Source organism: Phaethon aethereus (genome assembly GCF_964289735.1).
Source record: "Phaethon aethereus genome assembly, chromosome: 5".
Lineage (NCBI taxonomy): Eukaryota > Metazoa > Chordata > Aves > Phaethontiformes > Phaethontidae > Phaethon > Phaethon aethereus.
This window is the reverse complement of record NC_138579.1, coordinates 9,168,498-9,192,799: the sequence shown is the minus strand read 5'-3', so window position 1 is coordinate 9,192,799 and position 24,302 is coordinate 9,168,498. Positions and strand designations below refer to the sequence as shown.

The following is a 24,302-nucleotide window of genomic DNA, read 5'->3' as shown; positions in this document are numbered from 1 at the left end:
CAAAGGGAGGGTCCCCTCTACGCATCATGCGACTGATGCTACGTGGAGTAAGTGGGTCGCGCTTATTACACAGCGGGCTCGAATAGGAAACCTTAATCGCCCGGGAATCTTGGAAGTGATCATGGACTGGCCAGAAGGCAAAGATTTTGGAATATCACCAGAAGAGGAGGTGGCGCGTGCTGAAGAGGCTCCACCATATAATGAACTGCCAGAGAATGAAAGGCAATATGCCCTATTTACTGATGGGTCCTGTCGTATTGTAGGCAAACATCGAAGGTGGAAAGCTGCTGTATGGAGCCCTACACGACGAGTCGCAGAAGCCGCTGAAGGACAAGGTGAATCAAGTCAGTTTGCAGAGGTGAAAGCCATCCAGCTGGCTTTAGATATTGCTGAACGAGAAAAATGGCCAGTACTCTATCTTTATACTGACTCATGGATGGTGGCAAATGCTCTATGGGGGTGGCTACAGCAATGGAAGCAGAGCAACTGGCAACGCAGAGGCAAGCCCATCTGGGCTGCTGAATTGTGGCAAGATATTGCTGCCCGACTAGAGAATCTGGTCATAAAAGTACGCCATGTAGAGGCTCACGTACCCAAGAGTCGGGCCACCGAAGAACATCAAAACAACCATCAGGTGGATCAGGCTGCTAAGATTGAAGTGGCTCAGGTGGATCTGGACTGGCAACATAAGGGTGAATTATTTATAGCTCGGTGGGCCCATGACACCTCAGGCCATCAGGGAAGAGATGCAACATATAGATGGGCTCGGGATCGAGGGGTGGACCTGACCATGGACGCTATTGCACAGGTTATCCATGAATGTGAAACGTGTGCTGCGATCAAACAAGCCAAGCGGTTAAAGCCCCTCTGGTATGAAGGACGATGGTTGAAATATAAATATGGGGAGGCCTGGCAGATTGACTATATCACACTTCCACAAACTCGCCAAGGCAAGCGCTATGTGCTTACCATGGTGGAAGCAACCACCGGATGGCTGGAAACATACCCTGTGCCCCATGCCACCGCCCGAAACACTATCCTGGGCCTTGAAAAGCAAGTCTTATGGCGACATGGCACCCCCGAAAGAATTGAGTCGGACAACGGGACTCATTTCCGAAACAACCTCATAGACACCTGGGCCAAAGAGCACGGCATTGAGTGGGTGTATCACATCCCCTATCATGCACCAGCTTCCGGAAAAATTGAACGATACAACGGACTGTTAAAGACTACACTGAGAGCAATGGGTGATGGGACATTCAAACATTGGGATAAACATTTAGCAAAAGCCACCTGGTTAGTCAACACTAGGGGATCTACTAATAGAGCCGGCCCTGCCCAATCAAAACTTTTACGTACTGTAGAAGGGGATAAAGTCCCTGTGGTGCATGTGAGAAATATGCTGGGGAAGACAGTCTGGGTTACTCCTGCCTCAGGCAAAGGTAAACCCGTTCGTGGGATTGCCTTTGCCCAGGGACCTGGGTGCACTTGGTGGGTAATGCGGAAGGATGGGGAAGTCCGATGTGTACCTCAAGGAGATTTGATTTTGGGTGAAAATAGTCAATGATTTGAATTGTATTATGTTAATTGTTACACAATACAGTATGTCATTACTACTATGGTTGCTATCTACCATATCGATGGTATTACAGTAAGAATCACCCAGACTGATGAAGAATGAGCTTCACCGAAACTAAGCAACATGCAGCAGTGATGGAACCAGAACTGGCTTCAGCAGCTTGCGCCCAACAAATCCCTCGAGACCGACATCTTCGACCTGCAGATCATGGACATGGACCGTGCCAGATAACGATCCAACACCACATACCATCTCCCCTGCCCTGAGAGACTGCTATGATGGATGAAGCCCAGAGTCATGGACTGAATGAACTACACAGACATTTTAAAGTGATGGCCCATGGACTAAGAAAGTGATATCTGTGTGTATATATTAAAAGACAGGAAGAGTAATAATGAATAATTGGAATGTATTGAAAGTACAGGACCTGAGCATGACGTAAATGGTATGGAATAAGGGGTGGATACTGTCCTGGTTTCAGCCAGGATAGAGCTGGTTTTCTTCACAGAAGCCAGTGTGAGACTGTTTTGGATTTGGGATGAGAAACTGTTGATAATGTGCTGATGTTTTGGGTTGCTGCTGAGCAGTCAAGGACAGTCCAGCTTCTTGTGCTGGCCTGCCAGCGAGCAGGCTGGGGGTGCACGGGGAGCTGGGAGGGGACACAGCCGGGACAGCTGACCCAGACTGGCCAAAGAGATATTCCCTACCATACGACGTCATGCCCAGTACATAAACCGGAGTTGGCCGGGGGGCGGAAATCGCTGCTCGGGGACGGGCTGTCGATCGCCGGGTGGTGAGCAATTGCTGTATTGGGCATCACTTGTTCTTGTACATTCCTTTGTCGGTATTATCATTGTTGTTTCCTTCTTTCTTTCTGTCCTATTAAACTGTGTTTATCTCAACCCACAAGGTTTTTTTCCTAATTCTCTCCCCCACCCTACTGTGGGAGGGGGAGTGAGCGAGCGGCTGCGTGGTGCTTAGTTGCCGGCTGGGGCTAAACCACGACAGTGGTCTGTATAATTCCAATTTCTTATTTCTATATCTTACCTCTTTTCTATTACCAACACCTTTAAAAGTCATCCATTTTAGTTATGCTCAAGAGAGCCAGAAGTACTGGATCATGAGCAAGCAATTTAAAAATCCTTTACTCTATCTCCCAAACTTTTTCTGTATATCCATCTGAAGACCCTTCAGATCTCTTCCACACCTATATTTGAAGAAAGGAAACTATGGCCTGCATCTTATTAAGTCTTTACTGTCTCAAGCCACCAAAGTAGCTTATGGCAGATATGCATTAGGGCCCCTCTGAAAACTATTCTAATCTGCACCAGCGCTGAACTAGAGACTGGGGAAATGTGGTTTCTTCCGATTCTGGCACCATGTGACCCTCAGTCAAGCCCCATACATACTTTTTGCAATATACTAAAAATGATTGCATTGTAAATTTTTAGCAATATCCTTACTGTATGGTAATTTTCCTTCCATTACAATCACATCTAGGAACAACAGAAATGCTTACAGTTCTTTCTGCTGAATTACCTGGTTCTATCAGAGCAGAAACACCACAGCATTTATTATCAGTCATTATTAGCATAATAAGAAACATGATCTAGGAAGATCTCTTAAACATACCTCTGTTCATCACCTTTGCTTCTTTGAGCCTTCTCCCTTAATGCCAAACTCTTATTGACTAGTTCTGTTAAAGTATTTTCCAGATGTATTTTGTCTTCTGGTTTCACTAGGTTTTTCAGCTTGGAGTACAGGTTTTCTATATTAGCCTTTGCAGAGTTGAATTCTTCTTGTTTCCATTGTGGGGTTTGACAGACTTCCTCCAACCTACCAAGCTCTGCTGCCGCAGACTTGACTTGAGCTTCATAGTCCTCGAGGAACATGGCAGCCCTCTGAACAGCCTTGGTATAAAGCTCACCATTTTTACATGCCTCCTCCAGAGCACTCTGAAAGTGTTAAAAAGACAAAGGAACAATCAAAAAAGACTGCTGTGCTCCTCTGGATCACCAGATGGTCTTCTCAGAATTTCACACGTGGTTGTCTTTGAGACCAATGCTCCCAGAACTGACAAATGGCAAATGCACTCTGCTATCAAGGTAGTCACAGAGCAGTGCTGTAACCTACAGATTGATTGCCCTCAACCATAAGAACGGGAGTTATGAGGGAACTGCCAATACTGGAAAAGCCCAGAGGTAAGGACGGCAGGACACAAGAGCCATAAGATCCCTTATGGACATGGAAGTATAGATCCTGTTCAGACAGGGAAAGCTCACATGTTGATTTATTCTTACACTCTTTATTCTGCTCCAGGAGAATATATCTCCACTATGACTTGCCAAACTGCTTCTTGCTAAACCCTCTTCTCCTATGTATTTATTATACACAGAATGATGTGTGACTTTGCCAGTTCTTGGATTCCCACGGGGCAGAGAAACTTCAGCATTGTGCTTCCCACACAATACCCAGGTAGTGAAGATGAAGCACAGCAAACCAGGAAATCTGTCAGCAGGACCATAAGTCCACCAGGGACGCTGAGTCTCTCCTCCTGTTATTAGCTACTACTTCATGTTTCCTCACTTGTACCCATTGATCTCTTGGCCAGTCAAGGCACAGGTCTTCTTGACCAGGACACAGTTCCAGAACCTCTACGCTATGAAGGTTACCACTCTTCTGGCTTCCAGCATAAATTTATTCACTCTCTCCTTCTATTAACACTGCCCTTTAGCTTAAGCAGTCCTTTTCTATCCATTAAGTTTACCTCCAGCCTAATTACATTTCTCAGATAGATTTCCCAGCTTACTGGCTTGAGCAAATTCAGTTTTACTACCTGCCCTTAACATTCCTCATCCCTCTAACAGCATCTGTTCCAGTTTGCGTGGACCTATCCTGACAAAGGCATCATGAATCAGGTTGATCCTCCAGCAATGTCTTATCAATGCCTTATATACTTCTGTTAAAGCCTTGGATAGCTGTTGCCTTTCCTTTGCTCACCCTCCCTGAGACCTGATCACACTGGTTTGACCTCTGCTTTACTCTCCTTGATCATTCCCAACTGGTAAGCTGCTTCTTTATAGTAGAAATAAGGAACTTCTGGTTTTTTTCATCATTGTCTCTATTGAAAATCTTACATAAAATCAGTCCCAAGAATCATCTCAGAGCAATTGCACGCAGTTTCTCTGCAGCTCAATATTTCAACACAACCTTTTCCTTCCTCCCCTTTACCTTTCTTTTCTTGTGCTAATTGCCACTGCTTGGTTATAATCAAACTGAATACAATTTCTTTGTATTCTTTGTTTATTATCATGATTCTCATCATATCCACCAATGCAGAGACGGGCCAATTCTGTTATTACAATAAAAGGAGGATATAAATTATGAAAATATAAACACTACAGTCACAGACACCTAATTTTATTATTGGGAAAAGACATATGGCCATACCTTACTTTTACTAAATATACTTACAACACGGGCAGCAATATCTGTCTTCAGTTGTATTTCATGATCTTGCAGTGTCTCTAATTTTGTTTCTATACCAGCAGCAAGAGATTTTTCTTCTTGGTTTTCCCTCTCTTTTTCCGTTATACATTTAATAGCAGAAAACTTTGCTTGCATCATATTCTGAATTGCTTCCCATCGCATCTTTTCATACTGCATTATTTTTATGTCTATCAGAAGTGGCTGCTGCAGCTCTAATTGAATATGCTTTATGATGTGGAATATATGTTCTCCTTCATTCTTGATATCTTCCTTGTTTACATACTGGAGACCAGAGACCAAGTTTTGAAGAAACTGATTCAATTCCTCAACATCTTTCTCCAAGCAATTTAATTCTTTCCTCTTAGATTCTTTGAATGGTGTATCAAAGACCTCATTTTTGTTTATCTGATTTGCTACCTCCTGGATTAAGTACAGGATTTGTTGAACTGTCTGAAACAGAATCTCTGCAGATATTAGATTCTCAACAGGAGAAGAGCTAGAACTATCATTTAGGATGTTAGCTTCTTTTCTTACAGTGGCGGTCACAGTCTGGATTTCATTTAGCAATGCTTTAAACTTATCGCTTTCCCTAACAACATTATCAAAGCATATAACCTTCCCTTTAATTTTATTTTTAATTTTAAAAAAATTAGTTTGCAATTCATCCAGCTGCACCGAGTCCCATTTTAGACCTACGCATTCAAAGATTTCTTTATATTTCATTATTTGTGACAAATTGGACTGAAAAGCTAATACTTTTTCTTTAAGTGCTTTGCATTTATCCTTCCCTTCCTGCTTGTCAACTAATAATTCATCTTCTTCCAAGTTCATTTCACCATACTGTAGATCATTAAGATCTTGCTGCAATGAAGTTATTCCTTCAGCAAACTCTCTGTAGACAGCTATCTTTTTTTCTACTTCATGAAGTTTACTCTGAATTTGCCTCTGTGTCTTCCTTGCTCTATTCTTCAGACTTCTTAATTGATCAATCAAGAATAGTTGTTCAGACAGGCTCAGTTCCCCAGCTGTGACCTGACTCTCTTTACAGTAGGATGAGATAAGCCCTTCTATTTCCCGTATGTCCTTCAAAATCTCCTTTAAAATGTCTTGTTGATTCACTAAATCTGACCATGTGCTGGTTTGGTTCATGTCAGGCCTGGCAAGCATCTCAGCATTTCGAAGCTGACAGTGAACTTTTTCTACTTCTGCAATAAGTCTTTGCCTCTCCTCCAGCTGGAGCTCTAGATGCTGTAATCTTTCAGATGATTTTAAAACAAGCGCCTTGTATAAATTCTGCAATGTTTGTAAAAGGAAGGTCATATCAGAGATCTCGTCTGGCTTCAAGTTGGGAATGATGTGCTGGAGCCCATAATCCAGTGACACAATCACAGGCTCTCTGTTTAGGACTTCTGTGCTCATAAGCTGACAACTTCTGATCTGTGATTTAACATCACTGGGGAAAAGAGCTGCTTTCTGATCAAGAGAGGACAGTGAATCCTTGACCCATGAAATGTTTTCTTTCAGCCTCTTCATCATTTCGTGTTTCATGAGAGCCGGACCAGTGATCTGAACATCCTCTTGAGGAGTTTGTTGCACTGATAATGCTTCCAACTTGCTCTGCAAATCATGTACAGAGTTCTCCAAAGCTACCTTCTCTTGATCACTCCAAATTCTTTTCATCTGCAGTTCAATCCTTCTTTTTAATAGAGAAAGACCATGTTTAATGTCCTGTAGCCCTGTGGCCCAAAGTACAGGGTATTTAGCTCTTCCTGCAGCTGAGGAATATAAGTCTGCTTGTAAACACTGTTCTTGTATCAGTCTCTGAATATCCTGGGCTTTATTCATAAGCAGGTTAAATTCATCGATTTCTGCCACAACTTGATCATGTTTTTTTTGCACTGTTTGTTCCATGTGTTGCCACCATTGCTCCAGTTGCCTCATCTGGCTTTCAGTTAACACTTTATCCATGCATGTTAAATGCTGAGATAAACTTTCTTGCTGAGTTTTCAACTGGTTTAAGACATCTCTTTCTTTTTGTAAGGACTCTATGCATGCCTTAATTTTCTCCAGAAGAACTGTGTTGTTCATAGGGCCCCTGCCAAAAACATGAGTACCGTTTAAAAAAAATAATAAATCTCCTAAAACATGGACTAGACACATTTTTAAAAGATAATTTCACTGTGTAGAAAATGATTCACTCACATTCACTTTATCACATGTATCTCTCAACGTTCTCTCACAAGTTTCCTAACCACCATTGCAGTACGATTATTTCTTGCTTATCTGTACAGCATTAGTTATTTCTAGATATCTCTGCAGGAAAGGTATATTTTAACATATATTCTCTAAAATTGCACTATATACTAACATAGAACGTGTTGTTTCCTAAATGAATATAGCCTCCCTTTAAATTTACAATAAAGAAAATTTTAAAAATCAACAATTATGTTAAATCATCTCTAAGTGAATTAATATTTTATGGCAGTTTCTGATTTACAACAAAGATAAAACAAAAAATCCCATTAATTCAAGATTAATTTGGAGGAGTTTTATCTACTCATCTTTTATTTCCAGGAGTATTTTGAAATTCCCACTTAAAATAGATTTAGCAGCTAGATTTTTATTCCAATTTTTCAATCTCTTTGCTGTAAATTAAAAACTTAATTATTTTAAATATTTTCAAATTATTGTGATACATTATTGTGACCAATAGGCTACTTCCATATTTTAAAGGCTAATTCATAAAAGGTACTAAATATTTTGTGTGCATTGGTTACCTCTGAATTGGTACTGTAGACTTATTTATTGCCAAAGAATTCTTCCTATCAAATAGGATTAATTTTCAGAGTAATGAGATAGTTCACTCAGAAAAAAATCAGAACTGATGAGTCCTTAAAGAAAAAAAATAAATATTTCACATCTGACATGTTTTTGCAAAAAATATTTTAATGTGGCCTTTACATGGTTTTTAGCACAGCAACCATTTGCCTAAAAAGAGCAGATGTTGCTAAAGGATAGCAGAGAACCACTAGAAATGCTTCTGTTTAAGGCTGTTTAAACATACAAACCTATGAGACTTGTCTTGCTACCTAACTTTAATAAGATGGACAAAACAACCATATTCTTGTCTGAGCATTACTGAAGTATGGCACAAAATTCAGTCTAGGACTGTATTTGTTCTGCAACCTATTAACAGAATCCCTCAACTATACTTACATTTTTATGTTATCTTTTTCTGTTGACAAATTTTTCATCGAGGACTGTGCAGCAGAAAGACTTTTCTGGTACTCATTAATTAAACAGTACTGTTGTTGCTTCACTGCCTTAACAGCGTCTAGTTCTTGAAGCAGCCTGTCCCAGCAGGGCACCGCAGGCTCTGTGGTTTGCAGCTCTGCTCTGTTTGATCCTGTTGCATTGGGAAATGCTCCTTGACTGTGACACAAAGATTTTGCTTTCCATGTTTCCAGTTCAGTTTGTAAATTCTACAATCAAGCCCACCACAGACAGGGGATTAAAAGAGGATCTTAAACAATTTCAGCTATCAGCACAAAATACGGTTAAATACTCATACATCTACAAACATATGCTTGCTCATTCACGTGCAAATGAGCACGCATGTCTGTGCACATCATGGAAGCATGCACACTATCATAGGTGTATCTACTGCACTCTAGAAGAGCAGTACAAAATATGATATTTACAGGGACATATTTGCATTAAGGGACAGTGTTTGTAGATTATCTCGTAGACAAACTGACTAATCATGCAGCCAAACCTCAGATAAGACTATATGCAACAATGTTGTTTCGCACAAGTGAATCATAACTCTGTAAGTGTAACACTACATTAACAATGAGGAATGGCTTTGCAATTTCCATACCTCCAGCTCTTTTAGTTGTTCATTTATAAGCACAATATCCAGTTCAGCCACTTCATTTTTCAGCTCATTGACCTTTTGTTCCTCTTCAAAATATTCAGTGTTTACTTGCAGTCCAGGAAATAGTTCATTCTGGACAACCACTTCTGCACCTGTGTCCTACAATGCAAAACAGGATTCTTATTTCTGAAGGTCCTAAACCAACATGTTTTCTGACTGCAACACTTTGCTTCACATGTCTAAGCCATGCCAAAGTCCTGCTGTTGCTTCCCTCACAGCCTCTGTGGGTCAACCAGGACCAAGAGGGTGAAACCTCCAATATTATCCCCCACCTCTGCAGTCACCCTGGCTTGCCAGCACTGCTCAGCTAGCTATGAAATCTCTGTCCATCATTTTAAGTTTTTAATTCTGATATCCCCACCTTCAAATAACATCCTCCCTGCACACACCTCTGCTAGTGATAAATTCACAGATCTGTCCTGTCTTCTCCCCCTTCTCCCTACACATTCATGGACCTTTAACCTTCTCCTCACACCCACATTCCTTCTGCTCAGCACCTGCCTTGATGTACTGCTATGTCCTTCACTAGGACCATCTCTTCAACTGTTCTTCACAGGGTGACTCATGCATGAAGCAGCTCGGCTGTAACACAAAGCCACGGCTGCTACTGCCATGAGTGCTATCTGAAATCATGGGTAAGACGAGAGCGTTAGGGAGCTGTATCTCAGTCGGGGTGGGGAGGAAGAGAATAGGGGGCTCCAGAGCCATTCCCTGTCACTGCCATCAACTCTCACAATGACAGAAGGACAAGTCACTTGGGGTGTGGCCAGGTTTAACAATCCATCAGCTGAGCTGAGGTCCCTGCCCAAATGAATGCTCCTAGTCAGCCACAGTTCACATGTAAAAATAATCCTCTAAATCACCTTCAGCTGTTGCAGACAATGACCTAAATGAAATGTCACAGGCTTATTGGGTCACATGCCATACCTTAAAAATCTTCCTGCATTTCCCTTCCTCCAGTACCTGCCTATATCCAGTGTAAACTGTGATCTGTTCCACGTACAGACTTCATGTGAGTGAATGCATACAAATAGACAGATATGACTTCAGTGTGAGCTTCTCCAGGGTGCCAACATATAAAATGAGCAATGATAAAAAAATTCTCGTTCGATAAACTTACTGTATTGCTACTTTAGATACTATTTTACAAGGAAGCAGCCAGCTATCCCTGCAGCCATATCACTTGTAGGCTGTCACTGTCGTCTGTCTTTCTGTGGGTCATGAGCTATCCAAAATATACCTGCTTCCAAGTGTGGGAAACATGTAGCACGTTGTAGACATTATTGGAAAAGAAGAATTCTATTTACTTGAACTCTTTTAGTTATTTCCAGTCAAAACTGAAGGGGACCACTCATGAAATAGTCAGTCAGAGAACTTTTCCATTTCTCTGTGTACACATCCATAACAGCTGTATCAATTTCAGACATAAGATTTCATCTTAAGAGATTTTGGAGTGCTACAGAACCAAAGTAAGCAGAAAAACTCAGCTAGGCTATCAGAGTGAAGAAGAAATCGACCTTACCAGATTGAAATATAAATGCATCAAAACACACAGAAAAGTGTCCAAGCACTAAGAAAAACCTCAGGATTGCTCTGTACACGTTTTGCTTTTTTGTATGAAGTTCTCAACATACACCATGGCAATGCCTCCCTTGATACACAGACACAAAGATAGTGTCAATCTCTCCACACAGTAGTTTTCATGTTTCCCATAGATTTTTCAGTCCATCAGACGGCTGGAGAGGGAGCAAAATATGAGAAGGGAAGAGAATGGGGTTGCTAACGAGCTACTGTGCTTCAGGGACAAAGCCACGGCTCCCCTGCTGACTCTTCACAGTGCAGGCCTGTGGGAAAAGGCCAAACATGACTCCAGCTTCAGGCTAGGGTACAACGCACAGTTTAAATTTTATCCAACACCTTCCTCAGGAAATCAGCAGAGCCTACTTTCCCTTCCCTTCACAAGCTCCAAATCGATTGAATACAAGCACTTAAAGATCACATTTAGAAGTGAAAGTCAGTCAGTTTAGAATAGAATAGAATAGAATATTTTTAGTCATAAGGGACCTACAACAATCATCTAGTCCAACTGCCTGACCACTTCAAAAGTTAAAGCATGTTACTAAGGGCATTGTCCAAATGCCTCTTAAATGCTGACAGGCTTGGGGCAGCAACCACCTCTCGAGGAAGTTCCAGTGTTTGACCATCCTCTCAGTAAATAAATGTTTCCTAATGCCCAGTCTAAACCTCCGCCGGCACAGCTTTGAACCATTCCCACGCATCCTATCATTGGATACCAGGGAGACGAAATCAGCACCTCCGTCTCCCCATCCCCTCCTCAGGAAGCTGTAGAAAGCAATGAGGTCACCCCTCAGCCTCCTTTTCTCCAAATGAGACAAGCCCAAAGTCCTTAGCCACTCTTCATAGGACATTCCTTCCAGTTCTTTCACCAGCTTTGTTGCCCTGCTCTGGATGTATTCAAGGACCTTCCCATCCTTCTTAAATTGTGAGGCCCAGAACTGCACACAGTACTCAAAGTGAGGCCGCATCAACACTAAATACAGTGGGATAATCACCTCTTTTGACCGACTCTGTTTGATGCACCCCAGGATGGTTTGCCCTCTTGGTTGCCAGGGCACACTGTTGACTTACACTGAGCCTGCTGTCAATCAGCTTCCCCAAATTCCTTTCTGCAGGGCTGCTCTCCAGCCACTCTTCTCCCAATTTCTACACGTTTACAGTTGGATTGAATAATCTTAAAGGTCTTTCCCAATCAAAATGATTCTGTGATTCTATGATGATTGCATTGTCCTTTAACTGCTTTTCAATAGTAACTAGTATGATCTTCTCCACAATTTTTCCAGGAACTGAGATTAGACTAACAGATCTGTAGTTTCCTGGGTCTTCCCTCACCTGCTTCTTGTAAATTGGAATAACATTTGCCAGCTTCCAGTCAGCAGGGACCTCCCCAGACTCCCAAGACCTTTGGGAGCCTTTTTTTTTTCCCCAGTTAGAGAAGATGTGCAAGTCCCAAGAAAGAATAGCCAATGGAGAGGTCAGCTGTGGACCTGCCTATAGATTTAACTGTGAAGACCAGATACATCTCTACCTTCAGTTTAAGAATGTGGTGACCAAGGATCAGCTGTCATGGAGCATTTGAGATGTAACACCCTTACTCTTAAAGATTAATAGACTTAGTAATGTCATTTAGTAATATACCTTGTTATTCGTTTAGCTTGAATACATTCTCCTTTCTCTATTTTATTACATTTATTTTCATATGCTGGATCACCCTTGGATTTCAGTTTTTGATCTGCCTTTCTTATTATGGCAAGGACTATCACAGCTAATTAAAATAACATGGAAAGAAGTTCTATTGATTAACAGTTTAAAGAGAAACTGTAAATACCATAAAGACTGATTATGATGGCTCTGAAAACCAATCCTGCTCTTCTGAACAGATCCACTGAAAAATATGATGTGGCTAGCACTTGGGATAAAATTCAAAACTACCATGGACATAAAGCAGAAATATACACAATGGTCTTGATTGTGATGTGACAGTAATTGCTGCCTCTTTTATAACGTAAGTTCAGCTGAAGCCCATGTGGAACCAAAAATTCAATGATTCTGACAAATTTAGCTTGAAATAACAGAATGTGGGTTACCTCATTTGCAGAAACTGGGGGATCAGATTCCAGACCCTCTCTCTCAGCTGCTTCAGGTTTCAGGATTTGGTTCTTCTGGCACACCCTTGGTTGAACCTGATCCACATCTTCACTATATGACTGATTCTTGACATCACTAGGTTTCTCCTTTGGGTGTAAGAAAAATAAAAAAACAACTAATCAAAAAGCCCTAATCAAACCCGATGAGTAGTAATTACAGTGCTTGAGATGACAAAGTTACAAAGCCCATAATTATAGGTAGATGAGGAAAACCACAGTTACATCTTATAATTTATTGTGGGCAAGGTTATGGCAAAGGAAACCATTTAGAAGCAGCAATGCTGTAATTTTGTTACAAATTTTTAGAAAAATTGCAGATTGCAAGTGTTCTTCCTCTGATCTATGCTGTTCATGTTTTGTTATTCTAAGCATGGATCTTGAACTGCGTATCCCTGGATGCAGTCTTGAATGCATTTTTTAAAAGGTTTAGCTTTTTCCTGAGGTTCCAACCTTGTACTGTAGACAGAGAGTCTGTGGTTAGACACCCAGCCAATTACCAGGGAGGATATTCCCATGGGTAGCCTGGGGATTTGCTGTATGTACATGCTGAGGTATTTGCTAACTGTAAGTTCTGCCCGAGTTTGTTAATCATCTGGGGACAGATAAAATAAAAACAGCCACCTACACAAAATAAAGAATGGCAAATCCTTACAACATCACCATGGTGGAGAGCACAGCATCGGTGACCTATTCGTGCTGCATGGATATCTGAGCTAGTGGCTGCAAGTCAGATAGGATATGTACTGAAAGTAGCCCACCAGCAACCCAGAATTTACAAATTTACCCCAATCCTCAGCAAGTTTATGAGTGCACACTGTGCTCCATCTTGTCACAACTACACTACTTTCAGCATCTCACACAGTTTGCTAAAACTGAAGGTCTGAGAAGAGTCTGGCTCTGTCTTCTCTACAACACCCCTTCAGGGAGGGGATGACAGCAGCAAGACCTCTTTCATCTCCAACAAGAACTTAGCCTTTTCCAACTCATCATCACCTTCCAAAATTCCCTGTGTGACCCTGTAAGTGATCTTCGTTTGGGTGCACCAAACAGGACACAGCATTTCTAATGCAGCCTCATACATGCAAAGTAAATATACAAATAAGAAATCTAAATAGATGAAGGAGATTCAAGCAAATTAACTGTATTCAAGTAAAATGGTAAGAAGACTTCACAATATGTCCAGGTGACTTGGAAGGCAATATCCTCAGCAAACCACTAATGAAAAAAAAATTCCCCTCCATATTAATTTTAAATGTACAGGAAAGGATTCAGTTAATGCAGACTAAGTATACAGCACATCAAACAAAAATAGCTCAGTTTAACTTGAGGTTTTTATTATTTATTTATCATCCCCACTGCAACTAAACTGTATACATATATCCTCAAATTCAAGCACTCTTGTGTAATCTCATGTCCAGTTACCTCTGATGGATGGGTTTCCTTTCCTGTTTCACCACCTTCAATACCACTACCATCCCGATGCCATTCCAGTTCTGCTTCACCACCCTGAACCACATTGTCCAGAACATCCTCTTGGACCCCATCATGTTTGTCCATACCTGGGCTCTCCTTAACAGCCTCCCCCTGATTTGAAAAATACAAAATGTTTACAATCAGTAAAAGTCATAGTCCAAAATCTAAGTTTACTAAGGAACATCACAGTCCACAAGCTGTCTACTCTATCTTCAGTTTAGTTTAATGAATGAAGGAAAAGGCTGAGGTAACCCAAACCCAGAGTCTCTTGGAAACTCCTGCTCAGATCAGTTTACCATCAGGACCTTAATCACTATGAAATAGTTTCAAAACAAACCAAACTGGAGTAAGTGCTCACATGATTACTTAAATACTGTCATAGAAGTTTCTGCTTAGACACATTTTACAACTGTAACTATTGATCTTGCTCCTTCTCCAGAAATCCCCGTACTGACGGTTTCCACTCTGGTATTTTGATGGTCATCTCTCCTAGCTACTGTTAACACTCAATGGTCAGGTCAATGAGGGAGTTCTCCAAATCGTTTCCTCAGTGTTGCACACATGAAGTCATTTACGATATGAGTGTCCTGAGGTCCCCTAATGATCAGCAGTTCCAAGGTTAGTGACTCTCATTACCTACCTTGTGCGTGCGGGTGACAAAACCTGTTGAAATCACAGGTATGTTGCAGGTTTTGCATCATGGAGAAAGTGGGTCCAAGCCCTGGGGGCTTGTAGAGATCATCACATTGATCTCTTGCACACTTCTCACGTGCAAGTGTGAGAGGATGATTTGGAGAACATAATTTACCATTCCTTTCATCAGATAAGGAATGTAAGACTGTACTTACATCTCTGTAAGACTCAAATTTTAAGGAATTACATATGCATTTCTAGTCAACAGACAGACACACACACACACATATATATACTGACATGTATTAGAACATATTTGTCAGGCACCTGAACAGTTTGGCCCAAGCCGTCCTTGCTTTGATGGATATCCTGTAATGGGCTGTCTGACAATACACTGCTTTCCTCCAAAAGTGGATCATTTTGCTTCTCTTCCTCTGACATATTTCCATTTACAGCTTGACCCTAAGAGAAATGATATAAAAGAAAACCTGCTTGTGTGACCATAAATATCCTATTTTAACATTAAATCTATGAATGGCAAAAATTATTATCTATGAATCAAACAGGCCAAATATTGTGCTGCACTTCTAGATGAGTCTTAGTGGTTTAAGAGAAGATCTCAAAGTTCTTTGGCAGAGGTGTATTTGCAATTTTCTCACTATACACCTTCTCCCTTTGTTTCCTGACCAACCATGCTCTAATTACATGCAAGAGAAATCTATACACAGGTTGTGTTTAAATGGAAAACTGCAATTTTGAACAGACATTATTGGCTTGTTAGACTCGTTACAACAAGTTAAGGGAGGAGCTCTCCACATCTTTGATTTATACACATATATTTACAGAAGGATTAATTTCAATGAAATTAAGGATGCAATATACAAAAGGCATTTGAGAGACAGATGCCTCTTTAACCAGTCTTCCACTGTCATTACTGTCAACAAATACACTCACATCATGCATTTCCAAAGGGTCCTTTAACTCCACTGCTGTGGGGCTCTCTTCTGCAGTGACAGGAGTACCACAAGTGATCTGATTCTCTCTCTTCAGAATTGCATCTGCCTTATCTTCCATTTGTATTTCACTACCAAACGCATCTTTTAACTCAAGGGCTTCACTGAAAATATTTTCCTCCTTTTGCTTGACATTTTCAAGTCTTTCTTCCAGACTTCTGTGTTCACTCTGAAGTGTTTCAATCTCATCCTTAATAAAATTCTGTCCTGGTGAAGAGGTGTTTTGTTTAACAGTTTCTGCTAAAACCAAAATCTTCTTTAATGTATCTTCGCATCGACTAAGAGGTCCTTGTTGTTCCTTTAAACATGAAGAAAACATTTTATTGAAAAGTATCTTCACTCAATATACTTAGTGCCAAGATCTCAAGTCAATCACTAAAATCCTAAGTATTTGTTGTGAACAACAAACTGTGCTGAAAAGCACATGCAGACCTATTTGCTTCAGAAAGTCAAATACTAAACCAGTAATTTTAATCAGCCATTTTTATGAACAGAGAACACCTGGAGCTATAAGCATTACAACAATGATAAAATAATCAGATAGTATGCTGTGAGGTGCACGGTGATCTTTCCAAGTTCTGAACAGATATTCCCTTCCCTCTCCTATTGCTTTTTGCTCATTAGAGGTATAGCAAATTCTGGAGGAAGGGGTATTGCAGCTATCCAGAACTGAGCTATGGTTTCAGCTTTAGGTAGCTCCCTACACTCAGAGCTACAAGACCGTTATCCTTTCTGCCAAAGTGCAAAAGAATGTCTACTTATGCATGAAGGACACTTCTTAAAATTGAACTTGGTTCACTAACATTTTCCTAAGATTTCCATTCTGGCTAATTTAAAGACACTTACTAACACCAAATTTAATGATCTCTTTCCTCATTATGCCCAGTGAGGAGGAAAAAAAAAACCCCAACCAACCAAACTGAGAAAGGCTGTGTGCTTAAGCCAGGACAATTCTACATTCAGTTCAGCTGACAGTAAAGGTCCACTCAGTTCATTAAAAGTGGTTTTAGGCCTGCCAATTACCTTGATAAAAGGAATACCACATATACGTTATATTTTAGAAAGGTTTCTTAGTTTTTCAGTTTGACACCATTAGCAGTTCTCTTTTATAAATGTGATGGTCTCTACAAGCTCTTAGGGCATGGACCCACTTTCTCCATGATGCAAAACCTGCATACCTGTGATTTCAACTGGTTTTGCTCAGCTGATGGTTGTTCCATTGCTGGACATCCACAATCAGCAAGATTCTCATAGATAGTTTTCAACTCAGTGCTCAGACCCATTACCATATCCTGAAACTGCTGGTGCTCTTGAACATGACTTTCCAATGTCTGCACTATGGTCTAGAAAGCAAGGAGTTTCAGGCATTAGTCCACCATTAACTTAAACAAATGTAACTCATCCACAGACTGCCACAGCTTTTCCAGGACCTCAGCAGCACAAAAGATTTGCTTGTTTCCCATAAAATATCCAGCTAACCACAGGTTCACAAAAAATATCTTGCTCTCTTCCCAGCATATCATGGATTGCACCATGAACAAAATCTTCATTAGTAGTAGGAAGCAGAAGAGTTTGCATTTCATAACAATATACTTCTAAAAGGGATGTTTTCTATTCAAAATGGATGAAAGATTAGATGCAGAATGCCACACAGGGGGCAAATGCAATTTGCACTAAACTGGGTGGAACCAATAAACCAATAACTAACAAGATACAGGAAGAGCCATTCACCCTTCCAAAAGGTAAAAAAAAAAAACAAACCAACAACTGTGGCTTGGAGATTATAGGAACAAATGCTTCATATTATAGCTATCTGAATCTGTTTATACAGGTATAAAATGTTCTTCACACTTACCTTAGTCTCAGTTGTTTAAACATTTATCCCTCTGCAAAGCACAAGGCAGTGAAAAATATGAGCTTCTGGTGCTCTTTTTTCCCCCAGTTAAGAGAATTCCCTGCCCTTCTACAGAGGAACTTTGACCACTCCCAGTTTTACCCATAAACTTGCAAGCTGAATGACACTCCAGGCCAACAGTGAGAACTGCAATCAACAGGCATACCAATGATCTTGTAAGGACAGAGAGTGAGGTTCCAACCTGTAGCTGGCTGAGCAGAGTTTCATGTTGATGCTTTAATTCCAACCATTCCACCTCTGTGAAGCAGGGATCCCCAGTGTGACCCTGTAAGTGATCTTTGTGGCTTTTCAATTCATTAAATCGGGAAGTTAAATCTTCTGCTTTCTGCAGGAGGTCAGCATAGTTTGTCAGCTGAGCTTGCTTCTCCTGCAAACCAGGCTGAAGGGCAAAACCTATCTCCTGTTGCTGTTTCTCCAGTTCATTTAAAGCCAGTCTCAGATCTTCTTTGCTTTGTTCATATTGCTCCCTGTTGAACTGAAGTTGCTCTTCAGGGCTAAGAAAAAATATTGTTATCTTAATAGCATGAAAAAAAATTTTATTCATTACCTAGAAAATGTTGAATTGTGAACAAGTCAACCATTAGAATGAACTTGAGCATACGGAATACTTTTCTTCAGATTTTAAATTACCGATCAGCTTTAGACTGGAATTTTCAAGGTGGGGAAAATGAAAAACACTGAAGTTATTGTTGCTGAACTGGACTTAAATGCAGGACAAGTGATTAACCCTCTTAAACCTTAACCTATAAACCCAGTTTCTAGCATCTGAGATGTGATGCTCAAGCTCTGTATTTTTCTGCTTTTCAGTACAGCAGAAGCTCCATTTGAAAACTACAATATGGTTCTGAATCTATTTTCCTTGACTACTTGTTAGGACACTCTCCTGAAAGGCAATGTTCTGTAGAAGATACACATTGAATTGATTGAGATGGGAGTGCAGGAGTATTTTCGAGATACAGACAACAAAACCAGCATATGCACTATGGGTCATGTTAGCACAAGTCCAGTAACTACTTTCTTGATCTTGACATTGGATTTCGATTTGTGTGCTTTATAAGCATGCATGTTGGTCTGGTCTGCTGCAGGTGAACACGTTGTATTTGTCCACAGGAAATATGCAACTATGATCAGTAAGACAAAAGTAACATTTGTATGCTCACATTTAGTGATGAAACTCAGATATTTTCCAGATGGAACTTAAATGCCAACATTTGAAAATATGATCCCACACAAACAAATCCGAATAAATAAAGTCTGGTTATGGTTCTGTAAAGTACAGCAGGATAAATGAGGACAAAAGCAAAGCTCAAGTGTTTTGTTTTCTGCCCCTCAAGATTCATATTTTTTGGCAAATGACAAATAAAGCATTGCCTCACATATATTAAGTACTCTTGCTTCAAGTTCCCTACTCCAGCTTCACACTGCTGCCATTATCGTGTTGCATCTGTTATCTACAAGCCTGATCCTGCAAGGTCCTGAGCATCTCTTCAGATGTGCTGAGCATCTCATCTCCTGTCTTAAACATACTGTGGCGAGGGTGCTCTGCATTCTGCTGTGTTGAATCCAATATAGCCAATGCTCTATCTTTCTGAACACCACTTGTATTGCTTGTACTCGGTGCTCAGTAGCAAGAGAAGGCAACTGAATATTCTCAAAAATATTTATTTTTAATAATTCATTCCCTGGACTTTTTAGAAAAAGTATACAGTAGGCCTGCTCTAGCTACCATTGATCTCAACAGCAAAGTTCCCAGTGATTTTACTGAAAATTGGTTCAAGGACATTATGACAGACATATCTTGAAAGTGTCTGCATGTGCAAAATCAGAACTTCAGTTTATGTTTATACAACACACCTGGAATCACCTGACATGTTTTAAAGGATCAATGTGGCTCTCCGACACAGTTGCCACAGTGCCAGCGACACTAAAGTGCCTTTGCTGACTTGACAATACCAGCTGCCACAGCCAAGAAAACCTCTCACAGAGCCAGAATAAACCAGAATTTAAAAACTCTACTTTAAAAATCCTAGCCTCCTGTATTTACCGCAAACTCAATTCTGAAGCAGTATGAATCTGTGCAAAGGTAGATCCCACCTCTGCTGGGGATCCAGGCATGGGACACAGAGCTCAGATCACATTGCAGGGAAGGGCCACCGCAGTTGTTAAATCAGTGCACCCTCACTGCATAAGTCTAATGGAACGAGGAGAATTGGGTTGGGCTTTTTTTTTTTACAAGAGCGGCTGAGCTACTTCAGCATCAAAAGGGAATCTGAGGAGAGCTGGGCTGACCCCATCAGCTGTCCTGCCACCCCCCTTACACCTCTTGGCTACAGCTTCCACTTGACCATTCAATCCAAACTGTGGCCTGCCCCTCCACAATAGTGCAGAAATACAAGTATTCTTGTATGTATCTTATTCTGCAGCCAGAGAACACAACTTCAATGGAACTGGTGCAGGAAGAAGAGAAGAAAGTCAGTAAGAAAGTCAGTAAGCAATCTGTACTGCCTCTTGGCAAATTTCACATTACCTTCTATATTCAGTGGCTAGCCGACAGGTGCTTTCCCACTTGTTCTGGAGCTCAGAAATAGTCTGCTGAACCATTGGCTTCTTATTTTCCTCATTTCCCATTAAAGTCTCTCCTAGAGCTACCATGTTCTGTATTTTGGCTTCTACTGCATCTTTGAGAGCTGTCATTTCCTGTATTAAACAAGAAGCAGAAGCAGTACATATACCAACTATTTTTGGTCACAAAATAAAAGGCATTATCAATGATTTTTTTCATACTTTGCACACTGCTCTTCAAGACAAAAGCATTCTCCTCGCAACATATCACATAACTTGTTACATAAACAGATCATCTAGTTTTAGAAAGTTTGGGATAATGAAGCTGATTTTTTTAATTTGTCAGCGCAATATTGGTTTTGTTATGTAGATAATAATTAATAAATGCTCCACATATTAGGGAGATATATTTGTCACAATACTACCCCTTCCACAGAACGAAACATGTAAATGCCAGCATCCTCATTTCTGGCTACTCTGTTAGAAGGCCTCCTAAGTAGCCAGAGAGAGGAGACGTCAAAGAGAACACTGGGGCCTGAAAGACCCACCCAGGCAGTGGAGCAGCCCAGCACAATGGCACCGCAGGACACCCGAGAAGCTGCACACTTTGCAAAGGCTCTCCGGATGCCCCAGCTATGATACTGACCTCCCTCTCCACCTCTGGAGTAGGCTGTGAGGGGAAGGTGCACAGTCACCAGCACCTTACAAGTTCAGTGCTGCTCCACCCAGAGATGCAGCAGAGAATCTCATCTTAAAGGTGTAAAAAAAACTATGCAAAAACAAAAAAAACCAAACAAACACCCCACCCCAAATAAGCCACAAAACCACAGGCAATCAGCAGTGACAATATCTTTTAAGAGTTAGTAACCCATCAAGCATTCCCCTGATATTAGAATGAGCTGTGAAGTGCAAAAGAAATACATTTAACGCAATACCTTTATCTGATTAATCCTTTCATCTGACGGCAACTCACTTTCCTGTGAACTCAGGTTATTAACAGCCTCCTCAAGCTTTTTGATCCAGCAAGAAACATCCTGCGCAAGTTCTTCAAAATTTTGTCCTTCCACTGGAAGTCTCTCAGTATTCCCTGCCATTTCACTTACATGTGTTATCAGTGTCTGGTATCTACTACTAAGATCACTGGCTTCTGAAATGGTTTCATCTGTTAGCCCAGCCTCCCTCAAGGAATTTGCTAGCTGGGCCATGGAGTCAAATGGTTTTCTGAAAAACACAAAAAATTAATAAATATCTGTTTGTTGTAACAACATGGAGCAATCTTCTTCAGAAGACAAGATAGAGACCAAAGAAAATGATACCTCTGCATTAATAGTGTTTTATGGAAGTTTTCAAGTTTTGTCTCATCTTTTTTGATCTCTTCTAGTTTTTCTTTCTGAGCAGTGAGCCATTCTTCCAAGACCATGCTGCTTTCTTCAAGGCTAAAGAGAGTACAAATACAGACATAGGTCAAAGTGAGAGACATTACATGACTAAAACCTGCTACCAGCACTGTTTTGCTGAATAAGTAACATAAATATCATGCGCCTGATCAAGCAAAGTTTTAAGCACAAGCTTAACATTAAGTATCTCAGTTCATGTCACTGAAACGATCCATAAGCACATACTCCCATGTAACACTGAGTCTGCTACAAAGTGAAAAAACACGTGAAGCATATAGCAACACTCACTACCCTTTATTAAAATACCATCTTTAATAAAAAGCAGGGTTGTTGGCCATTCACGATAGCTATTTAATAATGAATCATTTCCTATCACTTGTGATTAAAATGTCAGAAAATACATTAGTTCCCTACCTACTGAGCTGTTGGAGAGAAGCACCAAGTTCCTTTTCCCGTTTCTGACATTTGGAGATCAATCTTTGTAGTTCTGCTTCTTGATCTCTCACACGGCTGTTAAGGTGGTTAATGCTTGCTTTGGGCAAGTAATGCTTCACTTTATTCAATAAAGTTGTAACCTCTTGGATATCTCTGTCTTTGCCTTCAGATGTTAGGAAGTGCTGAATAAGAGCACAAACATTAAGACGCATTTGTCATATTTGCTGTTGTATAATAGATATTTATGTTACAAGAGTTTTTCAACTCCTGTTATCTCTACCACTATTTTCTACAGTAATTCCAGTTCCTGAAAAGGAATATACGGTAATTCACAGTTTGCTGACTATTCCATTTGTAAATGGAAAAGTTGCTGTTTGCAGAATAAGGAGAAAGTGAAGTAGATTACTTGGATTTTCTTCTCTACAGCACAAATGCACACAGAAGAAATAGGCAAGCAGCACTCAAATCTAGCACTAATATCACTATCTCTTCTTGTGCTGTGTAATTGTGATTGCTTCTTGCAGATGTTGTGGCTTTTCCACCTCTTCTTTGTTGATTCTGACTTGAAGTGAAAATTCACTTGAAGTGAATGCAAATTTTTCACATTTGAGTCCAGTGGGGGTCAGAATTTCATTTTACTCTCTACATACTTGACTTCCTGCATCTTTGCACACTGAAGTAAGTACTTGGTCAAAGTCCATTGACTTTTGCTAGCTACTGTCCTGTCTCTCACTTGCCCAACTATGTCTGAACTTGAACACTGATACTCGAAGAAAATTTTATTTCCATTCCACTTCTTGTCCTAATGCTTTTAGTTACATGAAATGTTACAAAATCACTGTAGGTGAATTCACTCCCAAGAATAGTCTCCTGCATAAAAAAGTAAAACTTCAAGAACAATCAGCTTTAGAAATTAGAACATTTTAATACATTTTAATACTTTACCTTTAGCCTCTGCAGTCTTTCTTCCAGTATTGGTTTTGTTTCTGAGGGGTCAAAGCAGTCCTTCAAAGACAGCTGAGTGCTGCTGAACCAGTCATTAAAATTCTTGCACTGACCTGAAAAAAGATACATTCCAATTTTCTTCATTAATTTTATTCTGTAAAAGAAAATCCCATTTAACATCTAAGATTTCAGACAATTTGTAATTACATTTATCAGTGCTACTATCAAAGGTTGTTTTTTACTACAGATCATGCAACAGAAAATGCTGCAGTTCATCCTTTTTTTTACCCAACATTAACTGACAATAAACATAGCTGTTCACTTGGGGGGACTGCTATACATAGCAGTTTCAGTAAATAAGATCCGGATTAGCCTATTGACAACTCTTCTCATTTCCACACAAATAAATATAACTCAAAAATTATCTGAGGATGAGAGTACCTCTGGGCCTAATTCTACACCTGCACAATCCTGTGTCTGCATAAAACAAATGCTCTTCAATCTTTTAACGAAGATTAAATAAAAAATGTCTGGAAAAAATAAAAACATTTGATAGCTATATTTTTAACTGAAATCTTCTGACATTTGTTCCTGAATTATGCTTTATATTTCTTTAAGTGTAAAAAAAAGAAACAAAATACTTTACTTTAGGTTGAGTGGTTTGTTGGACTCAACAGCCATTTTTATCCCAACCTTCATCTTGTTCAGAACCCTGAAGCAGGTTCAGATGTTGAAGCAGTTTCAGAAACCAAAAATACATTAATTGCATAACCTTTAAGTGATTATGATGGTCAATACAAACCTATAAAGCTACATAAATGTGAGATGTGTTTGCTTACGGTTCAAAACACCAATAAAGTGTTCTTGAAACACATGTTTCTTCTTATTAAATAAATCAGTGACACATTTAAGCTGCTTATTTAATTCATCCACATCAGGACAATCTGTCTCTTCTTGGAGTAATGTCACATGGTGTTCTTGTTGCAGAATCTTCTGGTGTATCTCCTAAAGTTAAAAACAAAGGACAACCATTAAAAGGAAAATTTTGAAGTGGAAGCAGAAGTTCACTGTACAGAGCTGCAATAGTACAAACTAGAGTTTTGCAAAAGGGTTTAGTCCTGCCTATGTGTCAAAATAATTTCTTAAAGTATATTGACATCAACAAGGCAATCAATATGTAGTTATAAACACTAAACTGT

At 40.1% G+C, this 24,302-nt stretch overlaps 1 protein-coding gene across 1 annotated transcript in view; it reads right to left on the bottom strand.

Annotated features, from left to right (window-relative positions):
* The window catches only part of SYNE2 (spectrin repeat containing nuclear envelope protein 2), a gene marked incomplete at its 5' end in the record, with an annotated part of 187,650 nt that overhangs the window by 117,575 nt on the left and 45,773 nt on the right, over nt 1–24,302 (bottom strand). The window contains 16 exons of the mRNA XM_082000771.1: nt 3,212–3,534; nt 5,054–7,163; nt 8,285–8,550; nt 8,949–9,104; nt 12,671–12,817; nt 14,153–14,314; nt 15,164–15,298; nt 15,791–16,147; nt 17,028–17,192; nt 17,946–18,258; nt 20,292–20,461; nt 21,262–21,547; nt 21,643–21,762; nt 22,138–22,340; nt 23,104–23,216; nt 23,943–24,108. Coding sequence (XP_081856897.1) covers nt 3,212–3,534; nt 5,054–7,163; nt 8,285–8,550; nt 8,949–9,104; nt 12,671–12,817; nt 14,153–14,314; nt 15,164–15,298; nt 15,791–16,147; nt 17,028–17,192; nt 17,946–18,258; nt 20,292–20,461; nt 21,262–21,547; nt 21,643–21,762; nt 22,138–22,340; nt 23,104–23,216; nt 23,943–24,108 — 5,192 coding nt within the window. The remainder of the gene's footprint in view (nt 1–3,211; nt 3,535–5,053; nt 7,164–8,284; nt 8,551–8,948; nt 9,105–12,670; nt 12,818–14,152; nt 14,315–15,163; nt 15,299–15,790; nt 16,148–17,027; nt 17,193–17,945; nt 18,259–20,291; nt 20,462–21,261; nt 21,548–21,642; nt 21,763–22,137; nt 22,341–23,103; nt 23,217–23,942; nt 24,109–24,302) is intronic.